We start from the raw sequence: 16,907 nt of genomic DNA, 5'->3' as shown, positions 1-16,907 counted from the left end.
ATTTAATTTCAGAAATTACTAATTGTATTTGAGATTTGTCAATTGTATTTCAGAAAGTATCAATTGTATTTCAGAAATTATCAATTGTATTTCAGATTAGTCAATTTAATTTCAGAAAGTATCAATTGTATTTCAGAAAGTATCAATTCCATTTTTGAAAGTATCAATTGTATTTCAGAAATTATCAATTGTATTTCAGATTAGTCAATTTAATTTCAGAAAGTATCAATTGTATTTCAGAAAGTATCAATTCTATTTCAGAAAGTATCAATTGCATTTCAGAAATTATCAATTGTATTTCAGATTAGTCAATTTAATTTCAGAAAGTATCAATTTAATTTCAGAAAGTATCAATTCTATTTCAGAAAGTATCAATTGTATTTCAGAAATTATCAATTGTATTTCAGATTAGTCAATTTAATTTCAGAAAGTATCAATTCTATTTTATAAAGTATCAATTGTATTTCAGAAATTATCAATTGTATTTCAGATTAGTCAATTTAATTTCAGAAAGTATCAATTGTATTTCAGAAAGTATCAATTCTATTTCAGAAAGTATCAATTGTATTTCAGAAATTATCAATTGTATTTCAGATTAGTCAATTTAATTTCAGAAAGTATCAATTGTATTTCAGAAAGTATCAATTCTATTTCAGAAAGTATCAATTCTATTTCAGAAAGTATCAATTGTATTTCAGAAAGTATCAATTGTATTTCAGAAATTATCAATTGTATTTCAGATTTGTCAATTTAATTTCAGAAAGTATCAATTGTATTTCAGAAAGTACCAATTGTATTTCAGAAAGTATCAATTGTATTTCAGAAATTATCAATTGTATTTCAGATTAGTCAATTTAATTTCAGAAAGTATCAATTCTATTTCAGAAAGTATCAATTGTATTTCAGAAAGTATCAATTCTATTTCAGAAAGTATCAATTGTATTTCAGAAACTATCAAATGTATTTCAGATTAGTCAATTTAATTTCAGAAATTACTAATTGTATTTCAGATTTGTCAATTGTATTTCAGAAAGTATCAATTGTATTTCAGAAATTATCAATTGTATTTCAGATTAGTCAATTTAATTTCAGAAAGTATCAATTGTATTTCAGAAAGTATCAATTCTATTTCAGAAAGTATCAATTGTATTTCAGAAATTATCAATTGTATTTCAGATTAGTCAATTTAATTTCAGAAAGTATCAATTCTATTTTATAAAGTATCAATTGTATTTCAGAAATTATCATTTGTATTTCAGATTAGTCAATTTAATTTCAGAAAGTATCAATTGTATTTCAGAAAGTATCAATTCTATTTCAGAAAGTATCAATTGTATTTCAGAAATTATCAATTGTATTTCAGATTAGTCAATTTAATTTCAGAAAGTATCAATTGTATTTCAGAAAGTATCAATTCTATTTCAGAAAGTATCAATTGTATTTCAGAAAGTATCAATTGTATTTCAGAAATTATCAATTGTATTTCAGATTTGTCAATTTAATTTCAGAAAGTATCAATTGTATTTCAGAAAGTACCAATTGTATTCCAGAAAGTATCAATTGTATTTCAGAAATTATCAATTGTATTTCAGATTTGTCAATTTAATTTCAGAAAGTATCAATTGTATTTCAGAAAGTACCAATTGTATTTCAGAAAGTATCAATTGTATTTCAGAAAGTATCAATTGTATTTCAGATTTGTCAATTTAATTTCAGAAAGTATCAATTGTATTTCAGAAATTATCAATTGTATTTCAGATTAGTCAATTTAATTTCAGAAAGTATCGATTCTATTTTATAAAGTATCAATTGTATTTCAGAAATTATCAATTTTATTTCAGATTAGTCAATTTAATTTCAGAAAGTATCAATTGTATTTCAGAAAGTATCAATTCTATTTCAGAAAGTATCAATTGTATTTCAGAAATTATCAATTGTATTTCAGATTAGTCAATTTAATTTCAGAAAGTATCAATTGTATTTCAGAAAGTATCAATTCTATTTCAGAAAGTATCAATTGTATTTCAGAAAGTATCAATTGTATTTCAGAAATTATCAATTGTATTTCAGATTTGTCAATTTAATTTCAGAAAGTATCAATTGTATTTCAGAAAGTACCAATTGTATTTCAGAAAGTATCAATTGTATTTCAGAAATTATCAATTGTATTTCAGATTTGTCAATTTAATTTCAGAAAGTATCAATTGTATTTCAGAAAGTACCAATTGTATTTCAGAAAGTATCAATTGTATTTCAGAAATTATCAATTGTATTTCAGATTTGTCAATTTAATTTCAGAAAGTATCAATTGTATTTCAGAAAGTACCAATTGTATTTCAGAAAGTATCAATTGTATTTCAGAAATTATCAATTGTATTTAGATTAGTCAATTTAATTTCAGAAAGTATCAATTCTATTTCAGAAAGTATCAATTGTATTTCAGAAATTATCAACTGTATTTCAGATTTGTCAATTGTATTTCAGATGGTATCAAATGTATTTCAGAAAATAAGCAATGCATTTAAGATTACATAGTCACTTTTATTTCACAAAATAACAAATGTAGGCCTACTTGAGATTTTAACATATATTTTAAAAAATGGAAAATGGATTTAAGAAATCCTCAACTTTATTGCATTTTAGCGTCTGACAGGCATATTCACCATAGCTAAAGCTGCAGCTTGATGAATTGTACTGTACGAGCACAATCACCACCAATAATATTGTGTGTGTTGCTACTCTCTACAGTAGGTAAATTAGCCTACATCACCAGAAGCCATCACGTCAGGAATTCCAAGATGGGTTTTTACGTATATCTTCACTTCACACCAAATGATCTCGATTAGATTTAACATTGGAGAATAAGGTGCCAACCGTAACTTCTGAAATACAATTGACAAATCTGAAATACAATTGATGTTTTCTGAAATACAATTGATACTATCTGAAATTAAATTGACAAATCTGAAATACAATTGATATTTTCTGAATTACAATTGATACTATCTAAAATTAAGTTGACAAATCTTAAATGCAATTGATGTTTTCTGAAATACAATTGATACTATCTAAAATCAAATTGACAAATCTGAAATACAATTGATGTTTTCTGAAATACAATTGATACTATCTAAAATTAAATTGACAAATCTGAAATACAATTGATGTTTTCTGAAATACAATTGATACTATCTTAAATTAAATTGACAAATCTGAAATACAATAATTGACAATTTCTGAAGTACAATTGAAAAATCTGAAATACAATTGATAAATCTGAAATACAATTGATAATTTCTGAAATACAATTGACAAATCTGAAATACAATTGATATTTTCTGAAATATAACTCGAAAAGGTGTAGACATACGTTTTCCCACAATTTACTGAGACACGCAATAATTTTCTGGTCACAGGCAATAAGATTCTTTAGTGTAAGATTAAAATAATCGAGAAATTATAACGGCAAAACTCTTCAAAGCTTAAACAACAACAGTAGCGAATTAAAGGTATTAAATACATTATATATTTGTTAATAAATAATACAATAAAGAATTTTACATTATGATCTAATGACGAAGCTGTTATAACCATGTTACATTTTCCTCCAGAAATACAACGAAAACATTTCAGTTTATTGTTTATGTGTTCCATAATTCCATGGAACATAGTATTGCGTTTTGTCGTCAATATAAAAATAGTAGGGGGCAATGGATTTATGAGAAATTCATCGGCCTCAAAGTCGTGTCACATTGCATGTTAGGGTTACTCTTTTGTTTTAATGTGGCAATGACCTTAAATCGATATTTCTCTCTACTGGATTTCTGGCCGTAACATATGTTGGAGACAAGCTCGCAGGCCATGAGTCGAGGAAGCAAGGTGCTCTACATGGCTGTGACTGCAGGACGCACGCACACCGGAAATCGTATTGATATCAAAAAAGGAGAAAAAAATTCAACTGGTATTGGCTTAGGGAAAAAAAGTGAAATCTATCCCGAACTCCGGAAGTCAGGTAATTCCAACACAGTCAACAGTCGGTACCATAGCAACGGTATAAATTATTGCTAAAAGACAACTGCAAAACCAACATTTGACATAACGTAACGACAGCTATATGAAAAAATATTGAGCGATCACGCAAATGCTTTAAGTACTTATTCTATGTCAAGGATTGTAAGTACGAAAATAATATAGATTTTGAGATATACCTTCAAAACGTTTATTTATCATATAAAATTATAATATCATTATATCGTATAAATTGATAACATTTTAATGAAATTTCTCTCTCTAAATCAATAGCTCACAGCATTGCGAAATGTTTCAGTGTACTATTTGCTTACATGATGTTCCTAGCGCTGAAAATATTAGAAAATAGTTACTTAAATAGGAGTGAAAGCTAATTCATAATTATCTAGGCAACTTTCTTCAGTTTTTTGTTATATTATAAAGTTAACGGATATTTAATTAAGCTATAAGTTTTATAAGTTAAAATTAAATTACATGTAAAAGACATGTTAAAAAAGTAAGTAAAGCTGTTTTTAGGAATTGAAGCTTTTGAAACATGACTACCATTTAAAATTAAAATGCGACAGGCTCATGTCAGTAGATTTACTGGCATGTAAAAGAACTCCTGCGGGACAAAATTCCTGCACACCGGCGAAGCTGATATAACTTCTGCAATTCCGAGCGTCGTTAAATAAACCATAATTTTAATTTTAATTTTTTTTAATAAATTGAAGGGGTTGGTGGAAAAAGGGAACTATCCGACATTAGGGGTAGCCCATTTTATCCACTAACTCCTAACATAAGTATAAATAATACCAAGAAATAATGCTAAAAGTAGAAGATAGGTTATTTAAAGACGTCGTATGAACTATAAGACTATCTTAGTTTTAGTGGAATTTGTGATTGCGAAATGGCATTTGACGAGATGAGAAAACCGTGGGAAAATCCAAACCAGTTAATCGGCCCGAGCGGGGTTCGAACATGAGTGAAATCTCGCATCGCAATTTAATTCGTTACCCAGTGGCCTCATATTAACTTATGTAGTTTCGTTGATATGTATTAATTGTCAAAGTTTAAATCCCGTAACGTATTTACTTAACATTTTAACGCTGGAGATTATCAAATTAATAAAAAAAAAGTACACTGAATTGTTATTACAGGGCAATAGTGTTTTATCTGGCTTGAAGAAAACGAGAGAGTCTCTCTCTCACTCTCTCTCTCTCTCTCTCTCTCTCTCTCTCTCTCGTGTTGAAAATATAAAATGTTAAAATAAAAAAACAATAAGCCTTCAAAGCATTATCTGCATTGAAAATGAAATGGAAAGAGAAAAAGACCAGGTTTTGTTGGTAAAATATAGATCATTTATTAAAGTGGACAGACACTAACAACAGAAATTTAAATGTGTAACACTAACAGAGTTTTATCGTGAAAAACACAAAAGAAAAATAAATATTGCCTAGCTTATATTGTCCCCATCATCATCATCATCATCATCATCATTGTTGTCGTCAAGGATTGGTTCCTTCTGAATCCGCCCGACTCCAAACTTGTAACAATAATGTCTCTGCCTTAGAGGTAATCTATGATAAGTTTAAAATTTTCGATTTTGATATTATAGTACTACTGAACGTGTAGTCTATTGAGTCCAGGGACGACTGATTTCGGATTTAATACTTTTTTTTTTCAGAAGAATATGAAAATATATTAGGAATTAACTACTATAAGTCCCACATAACTCTGCTCACATCGATGCAAGTCTTATATCTTTCAAGGTATACTTTGGAAATTAAACACAGAATAAATATGGGAAATGCCAGTTATTATTCGGTTTCGAAGCTTTGTCATCTAGTCTACTTAAAAACACTGAAGGTTAGAATTTATAAAACAGTTATATTGCCGGTTGTTCTGTATGGCTGTGAAACTTGGACTATCACTTAGAGAGAGGAACAGAGATTAAGGATGTTTGAGAATAAGGTTCTTAGGAAAATATTTGAGGCTAAGAGGGATGAAGTTATAGGAGAATGGAGAAAGTTACACAACGCAGAAATGCACGCATTGTATACTTCACCTGACATAATTAGGAACATTAAATCCAGATGTTTGAGATGGGCAGGGCATGAAGCACGTATGGGCGAATCCAGAAATGCATATAGAGTGTTAGTTGGGAGGCCGGAGGGAAAAAGGCCTTTAGGGAGGCCGAGACGTAGATGGATTTGATGAAGGTGGGATCTCATGATAGAGATTGGATTAATCTTGCACAGGACCGATGACGGGCTTATGTGAGAGCGGCAATAAACCTGCGAGTTCCTTAAAAGTCATTTGTAAGTAAGTATTATTATTATTATTATTATTATTATTATTACTATATTCAAATACTGAAATACGCACTAATATTAAAGTAAATATATTACAGTGTCGTAATTAATACGATTAAAATAGGGTAGACATCACGGCAAATAATTTAATTTTTCTCTCCTGTTGGAGAGTGTAATAAATGTCATTTTATTCGGGGAAATTTTTATGTGTGTCGCTGAAAAATGTTTTAAAGAGTGAAAATGCTCTTTATATGTCGTAAGTGACTGCACATTTTTCAACGTTACACGCAACATGCATTTCACATACAGGCCGAGCTCTAAAAAATAATATCACATTGTTATTGTTATTTTAGTATCTCTAAAGGTGAAAGATCTGAAGGTAAGGTATCTATCCCCTTTATACGCCGTGAAGGCGCTTCGGGGCATGGAGGTAGGGCTCCACGCTTCCGTGAACTCGGCACTAGAATGAACTAATGTGGTCTTCTTCACGCTTCGGCCACCTTATTGGCGCGTATCGAACCCGGTACTCAATTTCACATGACGCTCAGTGGACCACGGGGCCGTTCTGAAGGCCAGAAACAAGGAAAACCCTGTTACTTCCCGGATTGAACCCAGTTTCTTCCCTTGAACTGTCAGAGATTATGGGTCACTTCAACTTCGCTTTCACTTACATCCGACTTTAATAACAGATATCAGAATCACAACTTAATTTAACCTTATTCGTAATTTAGAGAAAAGCTAGTAAGATACGTGGAGACCAACCTCATATAGCGTACTTCAGTGAACAACAATTAATGAGACATTTTTTTACTACGACTATCACACTTATTTCGACTAATAAAACGGTACGAAAGAATGTCTTTCAACCAATCATGGCTGCTTATCGCACAATTTTATCGCGTCCCTAGCATTTGTTTAATTTTATCGCGTCCCTAGCATTTGTTTATTTTTATCACTACCCTAGCATTTGTTTCTTTGTTTGCCAACATTTCAAACTGCACTGGTCTGGCCGTCAAAAAACAGAAATTACAAACCACTCCAGTCGATGCACAGCACTTTCAAATATGACTCGCATTGGCATTCAAGAACAAGAATTAATAAAGATCACTGGTCATATATGAAGAGCACCATTCGGAAATCCTGAATAAGTTGAGGGATACACCATGTACACCAACGAGTTCACTTCTTTTACGCACACGTCCAATATAACATCAACTGAGCCACCAACCACCAAAACATTCAAATTTGAAAATTGTACTTTCAATAATTGTTTCTTTTAAAATTATCCATGTTTATTTTTTATTTCATCATCGTTAATTAAAACGTTTCTTGTTTATTTCATCATCCCTAATTAAAACTTTTCTAACACTTGTTTATATTATTTAGGTTATGTTATAGCTTCTTCTATATGATATTATGGATAGTCACGCATCAGAGATTGTTTAATACTAAGATTTATTGAAACTCATCTGTCAAGTGACGTTGATTACTGGGATCCGGATGATTGAAATGGAATCCAAATGTTTTAATAAAAATGAAACTGAATCAACAAAGCCTTCTTGACTAGTAACAGTCCACAGAGTTCAATGATGATTCTATAGTTGGCACAACTGATACCGGTAACAAGAAAACATAATCATAAAACACTACTACCATCTAGCATAATGTTGAGATGGTACAATAATACATTTGAAGACAGTTGCATTTTCGTAAGCAAATTAATATTTTATTGTATTGGAGTACTTTGTTACTTCCAATCTTTATATAGCCTACTTTCTTCTAATCGTGTAATAGTCAATTAAATCCCACTCGAGTTTTGATTTTCTCTAGATAAATCAAAACCTCTAGTGAGATTACTGTTGATAAAGTTAATTTTAAGGGCTGAAATAATAATATTAATTATAACAATGGTGATATTAATAATAATAATAATAATAATAATAATAATAATTTTATTGCTAGAATAAAGATACATCTGTTCTTAAATATAAAAATCACTCTAGCATCCCCAAAAAGAGTGCTTCCTCGTGCTCTGGGGGCATTCCACAAAATGTTAAAACAATATTATTTAATTAATTAACGAAAATACAAAGGAAAAAGAGAAAAAGAAAAACAGAGATATTACAGTAATTTAAACTTTATATTGCCTTCCTAAACAATAATTGTAATTGAATTTTTTAAAATAAGGAACATTAGTAAATTGAATGTTTGGGAATTTAGCTGTTATCTTGTTGTTACTGTGACCGAAGTTGTTACTGTGACTATTACACTTTTACTACGTCATACTACTTTTGACCAATAAAACGGTACGAAAGGACGTCTTTCAACTAATCATGGCTGCTTATCGCACAATTTTATCGCTTCCCTAGCATTTGTTTAATTTTATCGCTTCTCTAGCATTTGTTTCTTTTTATCACTACCCTACCATTTGTTTCTTTGTTTGCCAACATTACAAACTGCAAATTCTTTACGATACTATAAAACATGCTTTGCGATCGTAATTTGTTTCCCGCATATACAGTCGACTGAAAATGGCGGCTCCGTTCAAACATTTTGGTCAAGGAACATTAGTGAAATATAATTTTAGTAAGTCAATTAATATCTATTTTATTTCCTACCATTTCTTTCTTTGTTTGCCGACATTTCAAACTGCAAATTCTTTACGGTAGGTACTATAAAACATGCTTTCCAACCGTCATTTGTTTACAGCACAGACAATCAACTGAAAATGGCGGCTCCGTAAAAATGTTTTCGTGAAGCTAACATTAGTGAAACAGAATTTCAGTAAGTCAATTAATATTTTATTGTATTAGAGTACTTTATTTCTTCTAATCTTTATATACTTTCTTCTAATCGTGTAATAGTCAATTAAATCCCACTCGAGTTTTGATTTTCTCTAGATAAATCAAAACCTCTAGTGAGATTATTGTTGATTATAAGCTACAGTTGTGGTATATTTAGGTTCTGTCAAGCATATGTTGTCTGATCTTTTGATTTTATATTTATGTGAATATAAATTAAATATATTTCAGTTTTGATGTACGAAATTCAATAAGATATTGTTATAAATTTGATGGTTATTAAATACTTTCAATTCTGAATGCAACAGTTCTGAGGGATAATCAAGAGGCTTATTAAGACATATTTTTATTATTATTTTCTGTACCAGAGTTATTGGCATGAGGGAGGTACTATAAGCACAACCCCATCCTATAACACCATATTGCAATATAGCTTGTACTAATGTGAGGTAAATCAGCCTTAAAGTACGGACAGTCAAGTAATTTCGTAAGACATCAAAATAATGAATATATTTTTTTAATCTATTTCAAAGAAAAAAACATTATTATCCCAACGTAAGTCGATTATTATTATTCCGAGATACTTAACTTGAGGAGATTCATTTAGAATAGGACAGTCACAATTATTAAAAGAACAATTGAGTGTATCAAATTTTAAATAGGAGAGCGAATCAGGAGAGTTCATACCAACAGACGTTAAAGAAAATGGTACAACTGTAGTTTCAGTATGATTTAAGACAAGTAGGTTGGTATCAAACCAATTTTTAATCAAAGTGATGCCATTATTTGCATTAAGGGGTTAGGTACAGCTTACAGCAGTAAAATTTTAGGAAATATTTATCAAAATTTTTTTCCTCCATTACTGTATGTTGTACAATAATGAAAACTGGTATTGTAAAACACTGTCGTGCTATATGAAAAAAATATTTTTACGATTTTAAAAAATATATATACTTTTTTTTTCAAAATTCAAAACGATGGCAGTTCACTGTGCAGTGATGAAGCGTTTCACTCATAACTCATAAACTTGTTAACTTTTTCATGTTCTCTCTCTTTTATTTTATTGCTGAAACTCATGTTTACAATATCATGCTCTTTCAACTACATTCCTTAATAAATAATATCTTTTTTTATTTTGTGTTAGAAGAAAATACTGATATTTGACCATTTATTAATGAATTTATTTTTATAAGACAATCTATCAAAGGTAGAGAAGTGATTTTGCATCATATTGTAGATAAGCATTTCTGTCACCAATATGCACACTGTGAATGAACCCGGGTTCTGTAGTGTTTATAACATAAAATAAACCGTTTTTAATTTTATTTCATGTTAATTGTTACTTTAAATATCTTAGAGAAACAGTAACAAATATAAATGACACTCGGGAGGAAATTAAACCCATAATAAATATGGAAAATGCCTGTTATTATTCGGTTGAGAAGCTTTTGTCATCTAGTCTGCTGTCAAAAAATATGAAAGTTAGAATTTATAAAACAGTTATATTACCGGTTGTTCTGTATGGTTGTGAAACTTGGACCCTCACTTTGAGAGAGGAACAGAGATTAAGGGTGTTTAAGGATAAGGTTCTTAGGAAAATATTTGGGGCTAAGAGGGATGAAGTTACAGGAGAATGGAGAAAGTTACACAACACAGAACTGCACGCAATGTATTCTTTACCTGACATAATTAGGAACATTAAATCCAGACGTTTGAGATGGGCAGGGCATGTAGCACGTATGGGGCGAATCCAGAAATGCATATAGAGTATTAGTTGGGAGACCGGAGGGAAATAGACCTTTGGGGAGGCCAAGACGTAGATAGGAGGATAATATTAAAATGTATTTGAGGGAGGTGGAATATGATGATAGAGAATGGATTAATCTTGCACAGGATAGGGACCGATGGCGGGCTTATGTGAAGGCGGCAATGAACCTTCGGGTTCCTTAAAAGCCATTTGTAAGTAAGTAATTGTTACTTTGCCTATAGGTTAAACGTGAGTGAGTCAAAAAACGGTTTTCTCTAGTTCGTGCACTGATATAAACGCCCAAATGCGTGTAATAAAATGGGGCACTTGAAAATTATACACTTTAATAGCCTATTACGACATGCACAATGTTACTAAATGAGGGGTTTTGGTGAAAATTTACTTTTGCTCTTTTTTCTGATGCTAATAATAAACCTCAATTTTCTTCTATAAACACTTGGAAACCATACGTCACAACGCGTGAAAAAAACTGGATTACCTAACAGTTACACACTATAACACTGAACCACTCACACTTTCAAGAAATTTTCCAATAAGACAAAAAAAAAGTTTTCTTACATTAATGTGCTTTAAATAAGCATCACAACTCGTGCACTAACATGAGGCTACCCATTATACACTACACTAAGTTATTCACACGGTCAGTAAATTCGTAAACACACTAAAATAAAAATGTCTGTTTTCTCCTCTTAGTGTGTTGAAAATAAATTCTTCATTGCGTGTACTAATAGCGGATTACCTAAAAGCTGTAAACACTGCCAACGAACAAAAATAAAAAAACAGATTTCTTTTGCTTGTGACAGAAAAGTGATGTCCTGATCCGTGCACTAACATCAGACTACCTGATGATTATACGCTGTCCACAAATTCGCCAGTACACTAAAATAAATATTTTTTTATTTCTTTCGTTAATGCGTAGAAATAAAACTTCTAATCAGGGCACTATAATGGTATAATTTTCCATGTAAATACTTAGAAAACAAACGTCTTAGGGCGTGAAAAAATAGGGCCATCTAAAAATTACACACTATAACACTGAACCATACGCACTTGCAACAAATTTTCCGGTAAGACAAAATAAAATCTTTATAATATAAATAAACTTTTGATTCAATTTTCTCCACTCCTGTCTATCTTGCGTCTCGTTTTCAAAATTTATCCACCCATCATAACCTAGACACACGATCACAACACTCCTCAATATCATCCATTCCCTCCCACCGAACATCCTCATATTCATCTTCTTTCACTGTGGCTGTTCCTCGACTTTGGAATTCCCTACCGAGTAATGTCAGGGACTGTCAGACATCAAACCAATTTAAGAAAAGGCTAACGAGATATTTTTCTAACAATTCTTGTTAACAATAATAGCTATTTCAAGTTTCTCATTGTTTAATGGTTATATATATCACAGAAAAATATCTAAATTATCTCATTATTATTATTATTATTATTATTATTATTACTATTATTATTATTACCCTACTAATATTATTATTATTATCATTATTATTATAACTATTTCTTACCAGTGTTTATTATTGTCACACTAACATTAGTTATCCAATTTTCATTATTTACTTCCATGTTGTTTTATGATCTAGATATTAATGTAATAACTATTTAAGCAAATGTATTTAATTAGAATTAGAGTCTAGCTGGGCGGAAGAGAAGACCTACTGGCCTTAGTTCTGCCAGATTAAATAAATAAATTATTAATTATTAGTAGATACTGCTCCGCCAATATATTGAACATGAGCGAACCAAAATAAGATTTTTGTGCACTGAAATCAACTCCCCACTGCGTGTAAATAAAATAGAACACTTGAAAATTATACACTTCAATATTACGCCAAGCAAGCCCTCCACAATGTCAATTTTTTTCCAGTACACTAAAATAAACAAAAATCTCGGTTTTCCTTTCTTAATATGAAAAATAATAAGTTTGTAATTCGTGCACCTATCAGATCTGCAAAGCTGTAAACACTGTAAGAAAAATTCTGGGTTCGTATTGACAAAAATGCCTAATCTGATCTTTATAATATAAAATAAACACCTATATGACGATTACACACTGTTCATAAATTCGTCAGTACACTAAAATATATTATTTTTTTGGTTTCTTTTCTTATGCGAATAAAAAAAACCGCTAATCATGACGCTGTAACGGAACAATTTGACGTGTAATTAATTCGGAAGCAAACGTCTTAATGCGTGAAAAAATTACAACACTAAACGAGACACGATAACGCGTGAAAAACTAGAGCTATCTAACAATTACACACTATAACACTAAACGATACACGATAACGCGTGGAAAAATAGGACTACCTAACAATTACACACTGTAACACAAAACGATACACGATAACGCGTGAAAAAATATAGCTACCTAACAATTACACACTATAACACTAAACGATACACGATAACGCGTGAAAAAATAGGGCTATGTAACAATTACACACTATAACACTAAACGATACATGATAACGCGTGAAAAAATAGGACTACCTAACAATTACACACTATAACACTAAATGGTTCACGATAACGCGTGAAAAAATAGGACTACCTAACAATTACACACTATAACACTAAACGATACACGATAACGCGTGAAAAAATAGGACTACCTAACAATTACACACTATAACACTAAACGATACACGATAGCGTGTGAAAAAATAGGACTACCTAACAATTACACACTATAACACTAAACTATACACGATAACGCGTGAAAAAATAGAGCTATCTAACAATAGCACACTATAACACTAAACGATACACGATAACGCTTGAAAAAATAGGACTACCTAACAATTGCACACTATAACACTAAATGGTTCGCGATAACGCGTGAAAAAATAGGACTACCTAACAATTACACACTATAACACTAAATGGTTCACGATAACGCGTGAAAAAATAGGACTACCTAACAATTACACACTATAACACTAAATGGTTCACGATAACGCGTGAAAAAATAGGACTACCTAACAATTACACACTATAACACTAAACTATACACGATAACGCGTGAAAAAATAGAGCTATCTAACAATAGCACACTATAACACTAAACGATACACGATAACGCGTGAAAAAATAGGACTACCTAACAATTACACACTATAACGCTAAACGATACACGATAGCGTGTGAAAAAATAGGACTACCTAACAATTACACACTATAACACTAAACTATACACGATAACGCGTGAAAAAATAGAGCTATCTAACAATAGCACACTATAACACTAAACGATACACGATAACGCGTGAAAAAATAGGACTACCTAACAATTACACACTATAACACTAAACGATACACGATAACGCGTGAAAAAATAGGACTACCTAACAATTACACACTATAACACTAAACGATACACGATAACGCGTGAAAAAATAGGACTACCTAACAATTACACACTATAACACTAAACTATACACGATAACGCGTGAAAAAATAGAGCTATCTAACAATAGCACACTATAACACTAAACGATACACGATAACGCGTGAAAAAATAGGACTACCTAACAATTACACACTATAACACTAAACTATACACGATAACGCGTGAAAAAATAGGGCTACCTAACAATTACACACTATAACACTAAACGATACACGATAACGCGTGAAAAAATAGAGTTATCTAACAATTACACAATATAACACTAAACGATACACTTTCAACAAATTTTCGAATAAGAAACTAAAAGCTTCATAATATAAAATATACTCTTAACTTTAGTTCGTATTAGACATCGCTTTGTCATTACTTCAGACACGATCGGACCAAAATACGATATTCTCTAGTTCGTGCACTGAAATAAACGCCCCCACTGTCTGTAAATCAAATGGGACACTTGACAATTATACACTCCAATATTATGCCAAGCTCCCCACACTGTCAACATTTTTTTCAATACACTAAAATAAACAAAAATCTTTGTTTTCTTTTGTTGAAAATGAAGGTTGTAATTCGTGCACTACAATCGAACTACCTGACGCATGGATGCTAATGTGTAAACACTGCGAAAAAAAAATCCTGGGCTTTTATTGACAGTACACTAAGAACTATCTGACGCATGGATGCTAAGGTGTAAACACTGCGAAAAAAAAATCCTGGGCTTTTATTGACAGTACACTAAGAACTATCTGACGCATGGGTGCTAAGGTGTAAACACTGCGAAAAAAAAATCCTGGGCTTTTATTGACAGTACACTAAAACAAATGCAACAATCGAACTATCTGACGCATGGATGCTAAGGTGTAAACACTGCGAAAAAAAAATCCTGGGTTCTTATTGTCAGTACACTAAAACAAATGCAACAATCGAACTATCTGACGCATGGATGCTAAGGTGTAAACACTCGAAAAAAAATTCTGGGTTTTTATTGACAGTACACTAAAACAAATGCAACAATCGAACTATCTGACGCATGGATGCTAAGGTGTAAACATTGCGAAAAATAAATCCTGGGTTTTTATTGACAGTACACTAAAACAAATGCAACAATCGAACTATCTGACGCATGGATGCTAAGGTGTAAACACTGCGAAAAATAAATCCTGGGTTTTTATCGACAGTACACTAAAACAAATGCAACAATCGAACTACCTGACGCATGGATGCTAAGGTGTAAACACTGTGGAAAAAAATCCTGGGTTTTTATTGACAGTACACTAAAACAAATGCAACAATCGAACTATCTGACGCATGGATGCTAAGGTGTAAACACTGCGAAAAAAAATCCTGGGTTTTTATTGACAGTACACTAAAACAAATGCAACAATCGAACTATCTGACGCATGGATGCTAAGGTGTAAACACTGCGAAAAAAAATCCTGGGCTTTTATTGACAGTACACTAAAACAAATGCAACAATCGAACTACCTGACGCATGGATGCTAAGGTGTAAACACTGCGAAAAAAATCCTGGGTTCTTATTGTCAGTACACTAAAACAAATGCAACAATCGAACTATCTGACGCATGGGTGCTAAGGTGTAAACACTGCGAAAAAAAATCCTGGGCTTTTATTGACAGTACACTAAAACAAATGCAACAATCGAACTATCTGACGCAGGTGTAAACACTGCGAAAAAAAAATCCTGGGTTTTTATTGTCAGTACACTAAAACAAATGCCTAAACTACTAGAAACCCACTGAACAGCACTTCCAGAGGTTCCTACCTCGTCGTAGATGAAGTTGTCGATCTCCTCCAGGGGGCGCCCGTACAGCTTGCTGGGGAAGGGCTCGAACTTTCCGGGCAGCACGGACCCGTCCTCCACACTGAGTTTCCTGCGGGGCTGGAACCCGTACTCCTTGACCAGCTGCACCGTCTTGTTCTCCATCCGCTCCAGGGACTCCCTGGTGAACGGCTTCACCTGGGCCTTGTTGGCCCCTTTCCCGCCGCCGCCGCCGTTGGGGGCGGAGGGCCCCGGGCTGCTGGAGGTGGCTGGAGTGGCGGGCATGGCGGCGGGTTCACATAGCGACCGAGGGCTTGTTGTCAGCGCGGCGCGGCGCGGCCGTCATCTCCATCTTGAGGCTCGGCTCCAACTGCTCGCGACGCCGTCGACGCGGCAGCGCAACGGCACGGCACGGCTCGACGCTCGCCCGGCCGGCCGGCCGGACCGCTCGCATCGGCACGACACGGCCCGTCTCTCACGAGGCCGTCAGTTCGATTCCTGCCGGGACTTTTACAGCTGAGGCTCTACGACGCCCTCTCTAAGATGCAACAAAGATCACAAAGCCCTAATATTAAGCTTCAAGCTCAGTTTTCATCACAAGATCACCAGTTCGATTCTTGCGGGCGGTGGCGTACGCAGAATTTTGTCAAGGAGGGGTTATTATTAAAATTGCTTACAATTTACATTATCGATATTTTAAATTTTGTGTATTATTATTATTATTATTATTATTATTATTATTATTATTATTATTATTATTTTACGGTATATTTATTAATGTTATACTCTGTTCCAATATAAC

General features: G+C 32.5%; 1 protein-coding gene across 2 annotated transcripts in view; it reads right to left on the bottom strand.

The window, feature by feature from the left end:
* The window catches only part of LOC138713121 (sodium channel protein 60E-like), a 983,436-nt gene extending 966,938 nt beyond the window's left edge, over positions 1-16,498 (bottom strand). For both annotated transcript variants that reach the window (XM_069844908.1, XM_069844909.1), the window contains exon 1: positions 16,109-16,498. In XM_069844908.1, coding sequence (XP_069701009.1) covers positions 16,109-16,390 — 282 coding nt within the window. In that variant the 5' untranslated portion in view covers positions 16,391-16,498. The remainder of the gene's footprint in view (positions 1-16,108) is intronic.
* Positions 16,499-16,907: the final 409 nt, after the last annotated feature.

This window comes from Periplaneta americana, chromosome 14 (assembly GCF_040183065.1).
Source record: "Periplaneta americana isolate PAMFEO1 chromosome 14, P.americana_PAMFEO1_priV1, whole genome shotgun sequence".
Lineage (NCBI taxonomy): Eukaryota > Metazoa > Arthropoda > Insecta > Blattodea > Blattidae > Periplaneta > Periplaneta americana.
This window is presented reverse-complemented; position numbering and strand designations above follow the sequence as displayed.